We start from the raw sequence: 17666 nt of genomic DNA on the forward strand, positions 1-17666 counted from the left end.
TAATATACAAGAAATTAATTCTCGTTATTAATCTATTATTGTATTACGTGTATTCACACGAGCATCATCATCAGCGTTAGATGAAAACATTCTTTTACGCTTACGCAGTAAACACGCGATGTCGTATAACTTTATTTCTAGCATCCTAAAATATACGCGAAATAAACGTATAAAAAGTTGATTAAAAATATGCGCGCATAAATGTTTAATGTATACTTGCTATTTTAATTTAAGACGTCGCGCAGACGTTATGTAACGCGAAACGCGACGTAAGCATTTGCGATGTTCTAAAGGGCGTATACTATAAAATGTAGAAAATTCGCCTTGTTTAAGCGGCCAAAATAAACGAAAAGCATTACTTCTGCAAGGAGAGAAGAACCAAGTTTAAGCCGCCGTACTTTATATTGGCTGGTAGAAAAAAAGATACGGCTCGGTTGATTAGCTCCGAACTACTCCACTACATTCTTAAATTGCGACGACGATTCGAGTGGTGGAGAGAAGTTTCTCAACGAAATTATCATTAGGAGATTTAACCGCGAGACGTTCGCGCATATAAGCGTAATACGCGCGAACGGATCGAAAGTATTCGCAATGATTTTAATTTCGCGCCGCGTGTCGTATCGGTTTTTGCCTTCGCGTTTCGCGCGCGGTTTATTTCCATTTCTCACGACTGCCAGCCAGCGGAACGAGCGTGCATCCCCGGGCTGAAAATAATTCGTGCGATAAACCTCTGCCGGGGAAAAATATGCCATTACCGGCCGCTCCATTTGTAAATGCGACGATTTTCGAGCGCACGAGCGTTAAATATTAATTTTCTCGGAATAATGGGATTTCAAAACCACGGTACACACAACTGAATGTGACACGCGATGTACCCCCGACTGGCGATACTTTGGAATTTGCGCAGGAAGACTCGATGAACCGTGAAATAATAATGATCCGCGATTAAACTGCGTTATACGCGCGGCCATCGTTCAGCGCGCCGTACGTTTTGATAATTTATTTCGCAACGTTCGTGCGCACACCCCTCCTGTCACGGTTCATATTAACGACCGCGGTTTATTTATTATGAAACGTTTGCTAGCTGACCGAAGGATCTGCTCGATTTACTCTTCGATAGGCACGTCGAAAATGCTTTCCGTTCATAAATCGCGGAGGTCTGGTCAAAACGACGCCCTTCATTTTTCTCATAATATCAAAAATCACTTATTGATATTCCATTACGTTTGAATATTAAAAATCTCAATTGTATATACCATTTATGTAATGGTATATAGAATTTTATATATACAGTAACTGTGTATAATTCGCTACAATCATGCATAAAGCTTCAAAATATACGATATTTTATTTTCTATTGAAAAGAGAAAGAGTGATATTTATTATGTTATATGATGAAATACATTTTTGATCAGAAGAAATAAAGAATACTGGTTTTGTCTTTACATCAATGTGAAATTGATTTTATTACAGAGTACAGAATATTCTAAATCGCGATTTTAAAAAATCTGGATTATTTACACGCAGCATTCTCTATGTATAATTCAGTTGAAAATTTTTTCCCGCTTTTCTTCATTTAATCTTCTCCCCGAAATATCCGCGCGCAATATCTATTTATATTATTAATATTTTTTTTATCAATTCCAAACAATCCAATCAATTGTCAATTTAACGCGTCCGATTCGATACGTCGTAATAAAATGTCGGTGGACTTTTCGGTGCGCAACAATACGAGATATATATCTACATAAGTTTTCGCAGTCAGGAAATTGCATTTTCCCATATCCACGTCACGAAAGTCAACGTCTCGGCGACGTTAGGCGAATACTTTTCCGTCCATTCGCGAATTCGCATCAATCCGACGAGCGCAGTCATGCAAATGCTCGAACGTATGTCCATATAGGAATCGCACGACCATCCCCCGGCCAGAGGGTGCATGGGAGGGATGGAAGAGGTTGGAAAGCATAAAGTCGCGGGGAAATCGCTCTCGTTTGTCCATAAAAGGCTGCAAGGGAGGCGGCCGCATACCGATAATTCCATGGAGTGCTCCATGGAATTTATGAGGTTTAATCCTTTGCGGAATCCAAGAGAGGCGGCTCTCTTTTCCATCCCTCTCTCCTTCCTCACCACCGTGCCATCGTGTACGACGGTTTAAGAGGGTCGAGGATGATCCCGACCCGAGGGTTCAAAGGTGTGCGAGAGGAAGAAAGCTCGCCGCTCGCTTCGTCTTGCATCATAGCGAAAGAGCGAGCTTTAACGCCAAGCAATAAAACCCGTGGAGTGGCGTAATGCCTATATACGAGTGATGCCCGCGAATATAATACCTTGAGAGAGAGAGAGAGAGAGAGAGATACGTAGATATACAGACTGGAGATGCATTCCAGAAGGAGGAAGGAAGCGGCGCGCTTATTTCCTGCGTTATTCGGCGAAAACGTAAAGCGGAAATTAAAGCCGATAGACCGGACAATGGCACGTGGTCTAGATAATTATGCATGTTCGTTTCGAGAACTTATTTACATATCGACATTGAAATTGTCGCGAATTATAAATTGTCTGACGTGTATTTCTGGTCGGGAGAAAGAGATGCGCATCAAATATGCGACTCGTTTCGAGAATACGTGATAATTCCAGCGGGAAATTAATTCCGCGAGATCAAAATTGTTGTCGTTAGTAGATAATCGTGTTTAATATGTAAATATTTAAGTAACGACATATCGATGCGTCGTATATATACAGGGTGTCCGGTAATTAACGGACCAACGATTACAAGTGGATTCTTTGGTCAATTTGGAAACGATTTTTCCTCAGCAAAAATGTCGAAAAAGGTCATCATTTTTTACAACTTTCCAATATTTGTCATTATGTATCTTTATAACTAAGCCTCGAATTAAAATTTTATTATAGTAAACTCTACCTGAAATTAACCGAAGAATGTAATTATGTTAGACTTTTAACTCCAAAACGTTTGGTTTTGGAAAAAACCCATTTTTTCAATCGCTTATAACTCGAAAATTCTTGACTTCTCAACATTTTTGCTAAGGAAAAATCGTCTCCAAATTGGCCAGAGAATCCGCCCTTAATCATTGGTCCGTTAGTTACCGGACACCCTGTATATGCGTGTATGTTATTTGTTCACGTATTAATTGTAAATCAGTCTGCAACGAAACGCGAAACCGAAATGCAGATTTTATACGCGGGATACTTTTCTCCTCTTATCATTTCCGCCGGATAAGATTATCGACAAATTCCTGAGATTCTGTCCCCTCGTGCGATTTATTCGCGCGGTTTTTCCGCTTAAATAGCTGCGCGAGTTATAACTTTCTCGTATGTATCGCACTTTTTCACGAGACCGTACAAGTGCAGAATCCAACAACTTTCTCGCCTAATTAAAAATAATTGAATGCAAAATCCGCTTTAATTCGCCAACTTTTAGACGGCCCGTGACAGCAGCTTGTAATTATGCGCGTGAGCTATATAAGGCGCGCACTTTGCTAAAAGCGTTCTCTCTCTCTCTCTCTCTCGTCGTTTTTATCGCCGTACCTTTATATTTTTACGACGAGTATGCATCGCTCGGTCATGACGGATATACGGCAAAAGATACGGGTGGTATGTGCCGAGTTTTTACGCCGAAAAGAGAGAGGTAGCGCGAGAGAAAGGAGGAGCGAGAGAACGATAAAAGCGAAAAAAGAGGGAAAAGAGGAGAAAAAAGAGCAGAGCGATCTTTACGCGATTTATTGTAATCTCTCCACTAAAACGCGGTATGCAACAATTTGCAGTGACATTTAGCGACGCGTATATTCGGTGCTCGTCGATCGTTCGCGATACGGACGGAATCGATCCAACGAGAATGTATATATATATATATATATATGTGTGTGTGTGTGTGTGTGTGATGTATATATGCGCGAGCCATCAATGTTATAGCTCGCGAATTCGTCGTTAATGCCCCTTAACGTCCCTCCACGACGACCCGGAGAAGAGAAAATGTTCGTCCTCTTATCGATCGCGCCGTATTCGTCGCTCATTTACCGTCGACGGAATAATACGCGCTGCCAAGTGCGTAAACGATAAAAATTGACGCCGCTAATATCGCGGAAGACGCACGCCCGCGTAATGGCACATCGCTAATGCACCGTTACCCGAATATACCTGTACATGAAATTGTGACATTTGCGCGCGTGCACGTACGCACGTGCGCTATTATGAAAATTGGGTCTTTGTGAGTTTAATCGAACGACCACCGACCCGCGAACCAGTTCTCGAACGTTTGCCCGTGATGATGCGAGAGAAGAGAAAGGGTACACGATGAGATAATAATTGGACGATTCGCTCTTCTTCATCATCTCTCGTTCGTCGCAGTTGTCGCCGTTAAGTGCACGCGCGCAATAAAAAGGATCCGAGCAAAAAGAAGGATGGATTTTCGATAATTTCCCCGAACACGAAATCGATGTCCGTCGACATATTCGACTTCTCGCCCGGTCTCGTAAATTCCATCCTTCCAATGAAAATCGTGTTTTTTTTTTTTTTTTCGCGAGCGAGAGAGCATGAGAGAGCATGCATTATCACTTTGCCGAAAAAAGTGTCTATCGACGTTTTTTATTACCGTCGCGAACGCGTGTCGTCGCTAATATTCCGCGCTTCTGCGCTTTTGTCGTTGCTATTCTTTATGTCTTTTATAGATCGACGTAATCTGATTATTCTTTATTTTGGTCGAAAAAAAATTGGTTCCTTTAATGGATGGTTATATTACTTGCAAACGAAGATAGATCTCTATATAATTTCTCCAAAGATTTATATACGTTTCTACGTCTTTCGACGGAAAGCTTTCTCTCCTAAGACTATTAATTTTCTTCGCGCTTTTTGCGACGCGTTAGTAGCTTTCCGCCGAGCTTGAGGAATATTCGATTCCGAGAAGATAATAATAAGGTCGCGGCACACTGTCGATGAGCATCAGGCGAAATGGGGGATGAGCCAATTTTAGATGCACTCTGCGAGCCCCAGACGAGACGAGGGCGTGATAAAGTCGGGGAAAACCACCGATGACTTTCCGCGCGACCTCGGCTGACCCCGAGAAGAGAATCCTCTCCTCTCTTGGAATTTAATAAAAATCCGAAAGCTTCCGAAATCGAGCTCGCAGTTCGCCGAGGAACATTATGCGCTTCCACTCTCTCCTCTCGGTATGCACTGCTCCCTCCTTCGATTCTATTTCGCTTTACTTTCCCTATCGCGTTTCTCGTCCCTTTTTCCTTTCTCTTCATTCCGATATTTCGTCGCAAGAGAGACGCATTTTCACCTATCCCGAATAACTTCCAGACAAATGGCGTCGCCGAACTCGGTGCTTGGATACGCCATTTCGCGGGAATTGAGGTATTTGTTATAAATATTGGTAATACAACGCACGATATGTTATTCTGTCAACGGATCACAATTGCATATTGTTTCTCGGAGATTGCGGGACTGTGGATCTCAATTTAGATTAGTCCCATGCAAGAATAACATTACATGTATGTTACGTCGTATATAGATTACATAGTTTATTCAAATTGTGAAATTACACGGAAAATCTGTATTCATTCGATATATCGAACACTTTTTCCCCACTTACATGTTCTTTAGTAAATTATCGAGATCGAATTTTTCTTAACGGAAATTTTAAAGATAATTTTTTCAATTTTCAACGTTAAATATTTTCCTATCTGAGCTTCAAATTAAATTTCCAGTAAAATAAATTCCGCTTGAGAGATTAATTAAAGATTCAATGGCTGTTGAATGATGCATATATGCTTTTATATAAAATCATCATAAAATCAAATTTTATTCGCATCAGCAGAATAGCCATATTGTACTGGAAAATTTTTTGATATTTTTCAATTAGCATAAAACGTATACATAACAAAGGGATTTGAAAATATTCCGCTTTGAATTTTGCGAGAATTTTTCAAGTGCTTTGTGAAACCATTTTTTTCCTCTTTCTTTTTATCGCTCATATACTAAATGCACCGACTTTCGCGATATGCGAAATTATTAATGCTTATTATAGAGAACAATTGTGCAAAGATTCGCACAATGGCGAGACGCGAAAATCAAGTTAATTATCTCTACGGTTCGTCCCGGGTTTAACATTGCCTTGCAATTCTTCTTCGTGATCCAAACGTGAGGGAAGAGAAACGGCGAAATACCGTGGGAGAAAGAAGAAATCGGGAGCACGTGGGCTACGGAATAAACGGGATTGCGCAGATCCGAAGCCGCGGCCGGGCCGAGAGGCCGGGTTAAATACTTTCCTGCTTCGGTATTCAGCTTCGTTTACTCGACAACGCAGATTTTCCCTTTGGTACGATTCGCAAATGCATTCCTTTTGCGCCGATTCGCAGAGGGAGAGAGAGAGAGAGAGAGATGGGCATGGATCGATTGTACCCTTTGGATTTATCCCCCTGAGAGACCGCGGGCGGTGTTACACTTTGTGTAACTACGGCGCAACAAAACGGAACTACGAAGCTCCACGAGTTTCAGTTATCTGTGCCTCAAGCTTTGCAACGCGCGCGCGCGCGCAAGCATTCTTAATATTTTATCATTTAATTTAATTAACATTTTATCTTTTCGTCCATACACATTACGATATTCATTACGATATTGTAGATTAATTCGGGAACTATTATGCGCGTCGAAAGAAGCGCACTGAGAAAAATCAGTTTTGAATTTATAAAAAGAAACATTTGTTGAAAAAAATGTAATACGATGCATCTCAATCGCTATCGCAAGTATTCTTAATATTTTATCGTTTAATTTAATTAACATTTGACCTTTTCTTTCATATACACATCGTAATAGTATTTATATTGTAGATTAATTCGGAAAATATGATGCGTGTCGAGAAAAACACATTGAGAAAAATCTATAGTACTTACGATGCATCTCAATCGCTATCGACATCGACACAGGCTGACTGATGTTGTTGTTGGATGCTTGACACTCGAACGTCGCGTGTAGATCCGCTCTTGACAATTCGCTGACGAGAAGTGTGTTCTTACGAACATCATGGGAATCACCTGACTCGTCCTTAGAGTCCAAAAGCGTCTCTCCACGCCACCATCTCACTTTAGGCTGTGGGCGACCTGAGAACAAATATAAAATTTATCAGTTTAGAAAAAAATAGAAATCTAAAAGAGTTTTATTTAAAATAATTTTTTAAATATGCCGCTATATAGATTAATTGCAATTTCATTATGTTATAATTAGACGCATAAAAATAAAATTAATTGCGACAAGTTTTCCCATTTTAAATATAATTTAATATCATGTCGAATATTGCGAGTTATTGGAAAACATATATTAATTAAAGAGTTAATTAAATGAATATAATTTGACTAAAAGCACAAGATAAGTATTTTATAAATTTGGACAAATTATGAGACGAGAGCTATTTATTATTTATATATATGTATTATAGTATATATAGCTTCGAGTTTTAATATATTTAGCTCTCGAGAATACTCGCGAGAGAGCTTATGGACTTGTGTGAACTACTTTGCGGTGCAAAAACTACCTGCAATATTCCGGCATCGGCATATCTGCAACACTATCCGTGCAATGTATCGCTCACCCGCCTTCTCTCTCGCTCCCACACGTTTCTCCCATCTTACACCACTTCTCCGCGAACGATCGCCGTGGGTTTCATGCGTATAGATAGCTAACGTACGTATACACTCGCCCTTTTCCCTCGCCCTACATCAGGTACAGGCTTCGTGGTACGCGTTAATTCATAATTCATAATGGTCGTTGCGTGCGGATAATCCCCAGAGGGTGAATATCCCGTTAAAGGGAGGCGGCGAGGCGGTCTAGCTTATGCGCTGGGGCGACCTCATTATTTTTTACCGGACCTATTTTCGTTCAGAAGGGACAAGCAGAAAAACACGCGGCGTCGTGGGGAAAGGAAGGAGAGAGGAGACGCTTATGGGCGTAGGAAAGAGAGTGGAATTGTAGGTAGAGCGGTGAGAAGTGTATAAGATAGAGAGCTCTGTCGTGTTCCTCGAGTGGCGAGCACATGCGAGGTAATAAAAATAAATTTATTATTATTATTGCCCTCGTGTCTTGCCGACGCGCGCCCGGATATTAAAATGTAATAGAATAAAGGGGCGCAAAACGCGCGGAATGCATGCATCACGATTGCGGCTAAAGCCGCTCGATGCTTTGTCGAAGAGCGTTTAACGTAATCCAGGCAACACATCTATAATTCTGCATTTACGCGGAAGACGAGAGGTACAGGAAAATCTAAGCATAGATGCCGATACTCGGATTTACCGCTCTTCACGAGGATTCAGAATTTCGCGAAGCAATGATAAACGAGCTATTATGATAATCACGATCAATATCAGAGAGAAAGGGAGTATGTGAGGGAGAATTATCCGAATATATATAGTAAAGGTTAAATAGACGCGCGTAATGAATCGCACTGAATCTGAAATTTAAAAAATTTGATGACGTCAAGGCTTAGAAAAATGTCCTTTATCCGTAACATCAGGCTGCGATCGTATCACGTTTTAATTAGGCGCTTTAATTAGCTAAGAATAATATGGCTCCGTTTTACACGACGAACTGGATCGTGAGGCTCTCTTTTACATGCCAGAGCGAGAGAATGTTGTTGAACCGAAAGAGCATATATTCCCATCGGTCATACCAATTATTCTGTCGTCTCTTTCACGACGTATTCACAAAGGTAACACAAAGGTCGGAAGAGAATACTCGGATGTATTTTCATTCAACCTGTCTCTATTATAGAAAGTAGAGCTTACCCCCAAAGACGTAGCAATGTAGTTCCATTTGACCACCTTCTTCGTAAGGTCCGGCGACGTCTTTGATGGGATCTCCGCGTTCGTCGATAATATTCGGCTTCTGCGGTGGCACTGTAACAAGAGGAAAAAAATAAACAAATTTTTTTATTTATCGATCATAAAATATTTGATATTTCATCAAATTAGACATTTTTCATCAACTTCTTCTTTATGTCAATATCATATCTTTAATCGTACCATGTTTTTCTTTAGCGTGACATATACATTTTAACCAGTCGTTTAATATACAACATCATATATAATTATAACGTAAGAACTTGATAAATATTTCATTCCTTCCCTATTTCTCGAGCCTTCATTTTCCGCATCGCGGCGCAATAAGGTATACCTACGTAAAAAAAAGTATCTTCCACCCTCACTTCGGAAATTTTGATTCGTTTGCTGTACGCGCGATTGTACAGATACACAGTTGGCGCAGCAGACCGTATCGCGTTCGAGTGGCTTCGAGTTTGACCGCCTCTGACATCGCTACGAGCTATTTAAGCGCAGATAGGAAACTTTCCATGTAAGTCAGCGGCGTCCGGGGAGGAGTAATTCACGATATACTCGTGCCACGAGTACCGCACGAATAGTCGAACAAGCAGGTGTACAGGTGTTACAGGTAACCGCTGGAAACTCGTACTACGGATGAGTGAGCCAGCACGAAGGCCATTCGCGGCTTTCGCCACAGAGTAGTTTGGCGAGCACTCGAATTCGAGAGACGAGGTAGAATAGTGGAAAAAGAAAAGGATTGACGCCTTCCAAAACAATATCCTACAATATCATGCCAACGAAAATTAAAAAAAAAAAAATATATATATATATATATATATAGGTATATATCAATAACGTATAAAATGTTATTATGTCGCGCGTTCCTCTGAACTATTTCAGGATTTATATACACAAGCGCGCGGGATGCCTTTCAAATTACATATCAGCCGCGATCCTTTCAAGATAGCTCGCAACCTCTTATTATGTCGGTGTAATTCGGTACACCCATCGCGCGCGCAATAAAGCATTTTGCGTGCAAGGAAACAATGCGCGGCGAGGTATCAAAAGGGCACGTAAGGGGAGAGATCATGCGGTGTATAGTTTAGCTCCGACATGAGGTGGATGGGTGTAGAAGGTGGGCCTATCGTGACGTGTAAACGCTGGCAATTGAATATCGGAAATAGCGGCGTGTCGAAACGTCAGAAGGTGAGTAGCGGGCGTATTGCCTCGAAGATAGGCTGCAGTCGCGGCCGGGATGTCCGTCCAAACGAAGCGGGTTGCCCGATGAAAATTCACAATAGCGAAACGCGAAATCTCTCGGATGTAGAATCGATCGTTAACACGACCTGATTCCTGTAAAGCGGCGTTAGACGACGCGAAATACAATTTTATATAATTAGGATTCTCCGAAAATTCGAAAAACTCGTCGAATTCGTATTTGATCCAATTTTCAAAGAGAGAATATAGTCGTTTTTTTCCCTTTCTTCTGTTATATTATTACGCGTAATTAAGAACACGGCTTTACACGGCTATAATGACCTTACATACCTCGTACATCGAGTTAAAGTTCAACCGTTCTACTTTATAATTATCCTCACGAACACACGTGTCCGAGCAGGACAAATTGAAGCGGTGAACCGGATAGGAAATAAACCGGATTAACATGGACGCGCCAAGTTAAGCCGTCGGTCACGATACCGTGCAAGTGAGAAAGTCCCGACGTGAAAACGTTATCCGATACCATCTGGAAATAGCGCCGAGTGAAGCACCTCTGAAAATAGGATTATACCGTATCCTCTATATTTTATATCGAGTATAATCGATACATTAGCGGATCCTTCGGTATTAACCGCAGCCACTCGCCTCTTAATACTCGCTAAATATCAGCTTTACATATGGACAATCGTTCGCAACACGGGCGAACTAAATTATCAAATCAAACTGACAAAATACTTGGATTCTGCAAGTGATGCGGGATTGTATTGTAGTGCGAATGATAATCTATTGTACGATATAATACATAGAACCATGTGTCTGTATACGCTTTGTAATACAATTTATCATTATAATATCAAATAATTTAACGTAATTCACGGTGAGAGCAAATCCCTTTGATCGATAGGAAAGCATTCAAGAACAATTGCCGGAGTAGAAAATTCTATTGTATGGGATAGGGATAATAATAATAATCATGATCAACTTTTAATGTATCATGATTTAAAATTAAAGGTATTTTTGCCCAGAAAAGAAATCCAAGTTAGAAATAACTCATAAGATAAGGATGATAATAATCAACTTTTAATTGATCATGTTCTAACTAAAACGAAAGACTTTCGCCCAGAAAAGAAATCAAAGTTAGAAATAACGTTACTGAATAATAACTGGGAGATTTCTTTATAGCAATTGAATTTATTTTCTACCGATTAAATTATTTTCGAATTTCATTTAATATAATAGTAATTTTGTATTTTATAAAGAATATACACATATGTATATCTGAAACACATTATATATACGCATATATATATGTAATAATAATGTATTTTATTAATTTCTACGAAGCTTGAGAAATGATGTTTGCAGCATTTCTCTCGCTGGCGACTGGTTTCCATTGTTCACGAACTTCATAGAAGAACCAGGACATTTCCAACGAACATTTTCGCGTGACAAATGATATGCTGGAATTTAACGGGTTAATTTGTAGCACCTAAGTTTCAACATTGGCGGGAGTTGATATGCTCTCGCAAATTATGACGTTCGGTACGTGACACGGAAGAGGAATAGTTAGAGCGTATCGTTTCCGGATGCGAATGTATTTCGAAAATACGAAGATACATTTCTGCATCGGAGGATGAGCGCCGCAGGGACAAGCAACCGCAATTAATCCGTGCTGCTTCAAGAGTTAAGCCCTTTTCACGCGAGATACTTGTCGGAGGATTCAATATTCGGTATCTACTCACTGAAAATATACATCGGCTTGAAGCACATTTCATTCTCGCTCCGAATGTCTTGGGCGAAAATCGCAATTCTATTCATTTGTCCTTATACCTACATAAAATAACGCGATGTCAAAATGCAATATAAATGTAAAGCCATTACATCTACCATATATGCTACATACGCAATGGATTACATTAATAGTTTATTTATCGCGGATTGATATTATTCCGACGACGAGTGTTTCGTGCGAAAAAGCTTTTATCTCGCAATCTAACAGTAAGATTCCTCAGGGGAATGACCGCGCTAGTAGTTTTTTTCCGAAGGGTTACTACGTGAAACGAACATCCAGTAAATTGAGGAATCATGTAACGAAGTCTCTTTCCTGGAAAAGCGCTCTTTGCACGATCGCCGAAAGAAATGTCCAGTTTCGAAGTGGACGACGCTTTCGAAAAATCTCGTCTCTTTCCAGGATACATTAAGCTTTTCGAAGCGGCGCTTTAAACGGGGGGATCAAACGTTCTTTGTCGCAGGTAAATGGTGTTGCAACAACGACTACGAGAAAGGCAGATAAAAGAGACGTGAATTGTAATATAGAAAAGATACTGCGCAAGAAATTCTTTTTTCTTGAGATAAAGAGATAAACTCTTCTCCGATATTCTGTTATAATAATTTTTCTTTCAAGTATTACTTAATGACAATTGTACGATGAATCGTCGAATTTTTAGCATTTTTAAAATGACTATGAATGAAAGAAAAATACAATAGAAATTATTTCTTCAGGTATTAGTCAAAAGAAATGAAAAGCAACATATGATAGTAGAAGTTTTGTTTTTCATTGACTGTAATATATATGTAAAGGTTCATTGATTATAGAAAAGATGTATAGATATGCAATTTAATGATTTGCTTTGAGTATTATTTTGTTTAATCAAAATTAATCTAATTAAATAGACGTAATATCAATAATAGATATGGATGATAGAATACGAAAAACACGCGAGGCAACCAACAGATACAATGAAGATTATATGTTTAACTATTCCAACTATGTGAAACTGACTAATGGAATTTGCTTGCATATACATATTGTTTCTCGTTGAACATGTATTTTCATAAATCGTGCATAATAGAATTCTATCGAAGTTCTACCGCTGTAATCAATAAATTATAATTTTGGCTGATGATGATAATGTTTATCATTATTTTAATATTCTTCAATAATTGTAATATAAAGTTATTCATTATTAGTCACAGATATATTTACATATAATATTAGTACGTATTATATAAAATATTATATGTAAAATATATGTGAAAAGAGCAATTTATTCATTAGCGCAATTATCTGCGTTAATCAATTCGTTCTAAAATATTAACAGAAATTAAAATTATATGATTGAACTTAGTCATATTAAAGAGTGATAAAAGTTTCAATAATCACTGTAAAGTAAGTTATATTAGTTTCGAGAATATAATGTAAATTATACTGACCGCATTACAAGATTAAATAGTCTCTAATTAAAGAGAAAATTAAATTTACTATAAGTACTCACGAATTAATCACGAATTTTTGGAAATGCAATATCTTTCGACGACTTATCAATTCCCTTTATAAATATATTAAATCGTTAAAATTTAAAAGTACAGAAAAGTGAATTAATACATTATTTTGGACTATATAAAATGTAGATTTTCTAATAGAATTTTTGTAAATGTATATTTCTCGAGCATGAGATATATATGCTATTAAATAGGATACAAACCTATCACTGTCAGTTGAATTCTGGAGTTTCTAGTCGGACTTGTAGTAAAGTCCACTCGGCACCTGAATTCGCCTTCGTCCTGTTCCTGTATGTGATTAACGCTCAAAGTAGCTGGATCCGTTGTTGTCCTAAAGAACGCCCGATCGTTGAGGTATTCTTTATCTTGCCAATGCGATGCTTTGTCCGAGTGCTTGCCACGTAAATCGTAACTGAAACAAATACATCATATTTTCACTTTATATAAATGCGAAAATATTCGATTCGTCATAAATATAATATCGCGAAATGAAGTTGATACATACATATATAAATATATATGAGAAAATACAAAAAGCGAAGGGAGAGATATATGTCTGCATATACTCCAAAGAGCGATATATCATCTTGTTTGTAACATATAAATGTCATGCTTATATAATATGAGAGAGATATCAAAACAACCATCTAATTTTTTTGTTATCTCTAATCATATTATATATGATAACATATTATATATGTCAACACAATTATTATTATTATATATAATAAATAATAACAACTTAATTGTACGTATATCGATATAATTTTTTAGCGCGAGGAGTAAATTCTTATCACGATTAAATTTCTGAAAGAGACAGTTCAGGTCAAATTCATAAGCTAATCTATTGTTCACAATATTTCACTGAAATAGATTATCTTTTCCGTAGACATATTTGAGCGTTTCTGTCAGTTTTCTTATAGGATTTTTAAAAAATACTAAATTTCTCCAAAAATCTATCGAATTCAGAAAGAGAAAAAGAGGAGAGAAGTAGTGTTTGCAATGCGATCTCTCGTATATAAGTGAAAATCGTATCACGAATAACATGTTCAGGCATGACTGCGCCATGTGTCACTTTATGTTTTTTTGCTATTCCACGTCGGAAGTATTATAGTAGGTCGCGATAAAAAAATAAAATAAAGCAAATGCAAAACTTCAGAACTGATATCGTAACAGAACGAGAATTTAGTTAACTCCCCCACTCTTTAACATATTGAACGTTTCGTGCAAATTTGACGTAGGCAAGTAAGTTGGATAATAGAGGACACTGTATGACGTTATAGTAGAGAGTATAATTTCGTTAATTAATTTAATATGATATGTGTGCGCGCGCTTCTGTGAAATAAACTTTACATTTAAAACTTTATACACTAAATATTATATATACCGACAACCGTGTAATATATTTAATTAAATATGAATCTCGTCGTAAAAATCCCATTATTCTTGTTTCTCTTTACCACATATGTGTATGGTAGAGCAGAGGGAGATCATTATTTTTTAAATATTTTTTTATACAAATCTTATATAATTTTATAACACAGATTTTTACACGCGCAATATTTTTACATTAGAGTTCTATACGTAAACGCATAATGGGGTTCATATTTTTTGAAAAAAAAAATTAAAAATCACGCCTGCACGAATGTGTCTCTTTTTCACCCTGTTATATCCCCCGTCTTTTCTAACAAACGATGGTCGGGCTGCTAATTTTACATTCGAACGTGTCCTGTTGTCGCGTCGACGACGCAGAAAAAAAATCTACGCGTCGGGCTGTACACTCGGGGTGTTAATTAAGAATGTATCGGCCAGCCGGTCGTTCTTCCATACTCGAGAGGTCGCCGAGGAGGAAGCCGCGCTGCAACCGTCCAGACGGACACTTCACCGCAGATCGCCTCGCGGTGCGACCCAACCCCCGCATACCTCTCGCACCCCCTTCCACCCTCTCCTCCCCCCCACCCCACCCCCGGGACATCGGGAGAGCATCGAATTTGCGGAAATACCACGAGTGCCTCGCCTGGTACCAGCTTCGGCCGCGCGTAGGGACGGACGGCGAATCGGAGGAGGAGAACGAAGGGTTAAATGGCACGGCTGTAGGGCGCCAGCGAGGGAACGAGGTGGTTGGAGGGCGCCGTTGTACATTCCTCCGGTGTATTACGAGCCAGTACACCCACCAGCTGGCGAAGCGTGTACCCGCCGTCCGAGAGCGCGCGATCGCATGCTCTCCCATATGCCGAACAACAACGATGCGGTACTTCCGCGGACGCATTCCCTCGCTGGTTGCATCGAACACGTGTGTCGACGTAACACGTGTATGCACGCGCATTTACACACACGCGCGCGCGCGTGTAGTTGGCGGTAGGGAGGAGGTAGAAGGTAGAAGTTAACCGAAACATAGAAGTTGTCGCCGCGTAATAGCGCGAGCGAAACGTTAAAGCGAGAAACTGCGCTCCTGTATATACATATATTATATATATATATATATATATATATATATATGTATACGTTTATATATAGGTGTGTGTAGCGTATGTGCATGCGGAACGGGCATCGTCCAGAGATCGGGGGTTTCAAACAACCGGCGGGCTGCTAGATAGGCCAGCAGAAACGATTACTTATACAGTACGGTGCGTCTGCAAATTGCACCGCACGTAGTACGTCGTTCGAAAGTTACAGGGTACCGTAAGGGCAGCACACGCGGACCGAGAAATGGCGTACACATTACCTCTTAAATTTGTCAGGGATACATGTACAGCGACGATTTTAAGTGTAACGCGCATCCTTCGCATTCTCTCTTTAATTGGGGACGCATATTTATCGTATGAGAAATGGAATAAATTAGAAATAGTGTCCTCGTATAAATATATTAAAATTATTGCGCTTCTCTCCGAGGTTGATTGTGTAAAGAAAAAAATGTGACAAAGTAATTACTACGATTAATAGGATCGCGGTATTTTAATCAAGCTTGTAATATTGCATATATTGTAAGGATACATGCTCGACTATCGATATTGCAAACGCATTGCAATGTCGTGTTAACGACGTTGCGCGTGATACACAGCAAGCGTATAACAGATTAGTGGTCGGACGTTCATATCGGGACGTGGTTATGCCTGTCATAAGCCAGGGCGACCAATTATAACGCGACATCTCTGCGCTCTCCGTCAGAACATACTACGTAACGTTTCCGGTTCCGAGTCGTGCTTCGCAATCGTGCGAGAAAGTTGGCGGAGAGTTTGAAATCAATCTCGCGTAAAGCAAAACACACACACACACACTGGGACTCGGTAATGAAAAGCCCACCGATATATCTGCATTGGAGCGAAATAAATTTTAACATCGCTAAACATTGTTTTCTATATGTATATCTCAGGCATGAATATCCATTTAAAAAAGAGAATATTTTAATAAGCCGCTACTTTTCTCCGATCGTGTTTAAAAAGAATGCGATCTCGTGTACCATCGCAATTTGAATTTTCATCGTGCTTAAAAATGAGATTCCGTTGTAGCCATCGGACTACCGGATACATAGCTGTGTGTACACTTTGTATCCCTCGGAATATGAAATCAGTGTATTAATGGAGGAGACACGATAGCTGCATAGCGTGTGATTATAGGATACGGTATAAAAAAAAAAGAAAAAAAAACAAGCGTATATTACAACACCGACGAGCGTTCAACAACGCGTCACGCACTATGATCGTTCGCCCGTGTAATAATTCACGTTAGATTTATGCTTTGTTAAAACTACGTTTTTTCATTGCGTTAATTTTTTTTATTCCTTTTTGAATTTAGTAATTATTTTTTTGTCCAATAAAGATATCGGTTTTCACCACAAAAAATAAATGTTCCTTTAATTATTTAACTGCATGTGCGATAGTATAAAAATGCATCTAATATATGGGTTTATGATTTTATATATTAGGAGTATTAAGAAAAAAATGTGCTCTTTGATAGAAATTTCCTTCGAACAAATTCGCGTTGACAATAGCATTACTGTATTTCGAAAATCGTTCAGAAGATTCATCAGAATTAGTAATATAGGTCAATGAAAGTAGTATAAGTCAATGAAAATTTTATAAGTCAATAAAAATACTATAATTTAATATATATTATAATAAAAATAAACAACATTAATTAATTTGGACATCATGATTAATAGGTTAAATGCAAAACAATAATATAGAATAATGATGTAATAAATATAAGTAGTATAGGTCAATGAAAGTAGTATAAATCAATGAAAGTAGTAAAGTCAATAAAAATACTATAATTCAATATACATAATAATAAAAATAAACAAAATTAATTAATTTGGACATCATGATTAATAGGTTAAATGCA

At 38.7% G+C, this 17666-nt stretch overlaps 1 protein-coding gene across 4 annotated transcripts in view; it reads right to left on the reverse strand.

The window, feature by feature from the left end:
• Positions 1–17666, reverse strand: part of LOC114945212 (synaptogenesis protein syg-1) — a 281456-nt gene that overhangs the window by 37008 nt on the left and 226782 nt on the right. For all 4 annotated transcript variants that reach the window (XR_014924590.1, XM_029321322.2, XM_029321321.2 and 1 more), the window contains 3 exons: positions 13526–13734; positions 8790–8900; positions 6906–7112 (listed from right to left, as the gene is read on the reverse strand). Coding sequence is in view for 3 of the 4 variants with exons in the window: in XM_029321322.2 (XP_029177155.2) it covers positions 6906–7112; positions 8790–8900; positions 13526–13734 (527 nt within the window). In the remaining variant the exon portion in view is untranslated. The remainder of the gene's footprint in view (positions 1–6905; positions 7113–8789; positions 8901–13525; positions 13735–17666) is intronic.

The sequence above is a fragment of the Nylanderia fulva genome, unplaced genomic scaffold (genome assembly GCF_048542155.1).
Source record: "Nylanderia fulva isolate GAGA-0341 unplaced genomic scaffold, ASM4854215v1 Scaffold2, whole genome shotgun sequence".
NCBI lineage: Eukaryota > Metazoa > Arthropoda > Insecta > Hymenoptera > Formicidae > Nylanderia > Nylanderia fulva.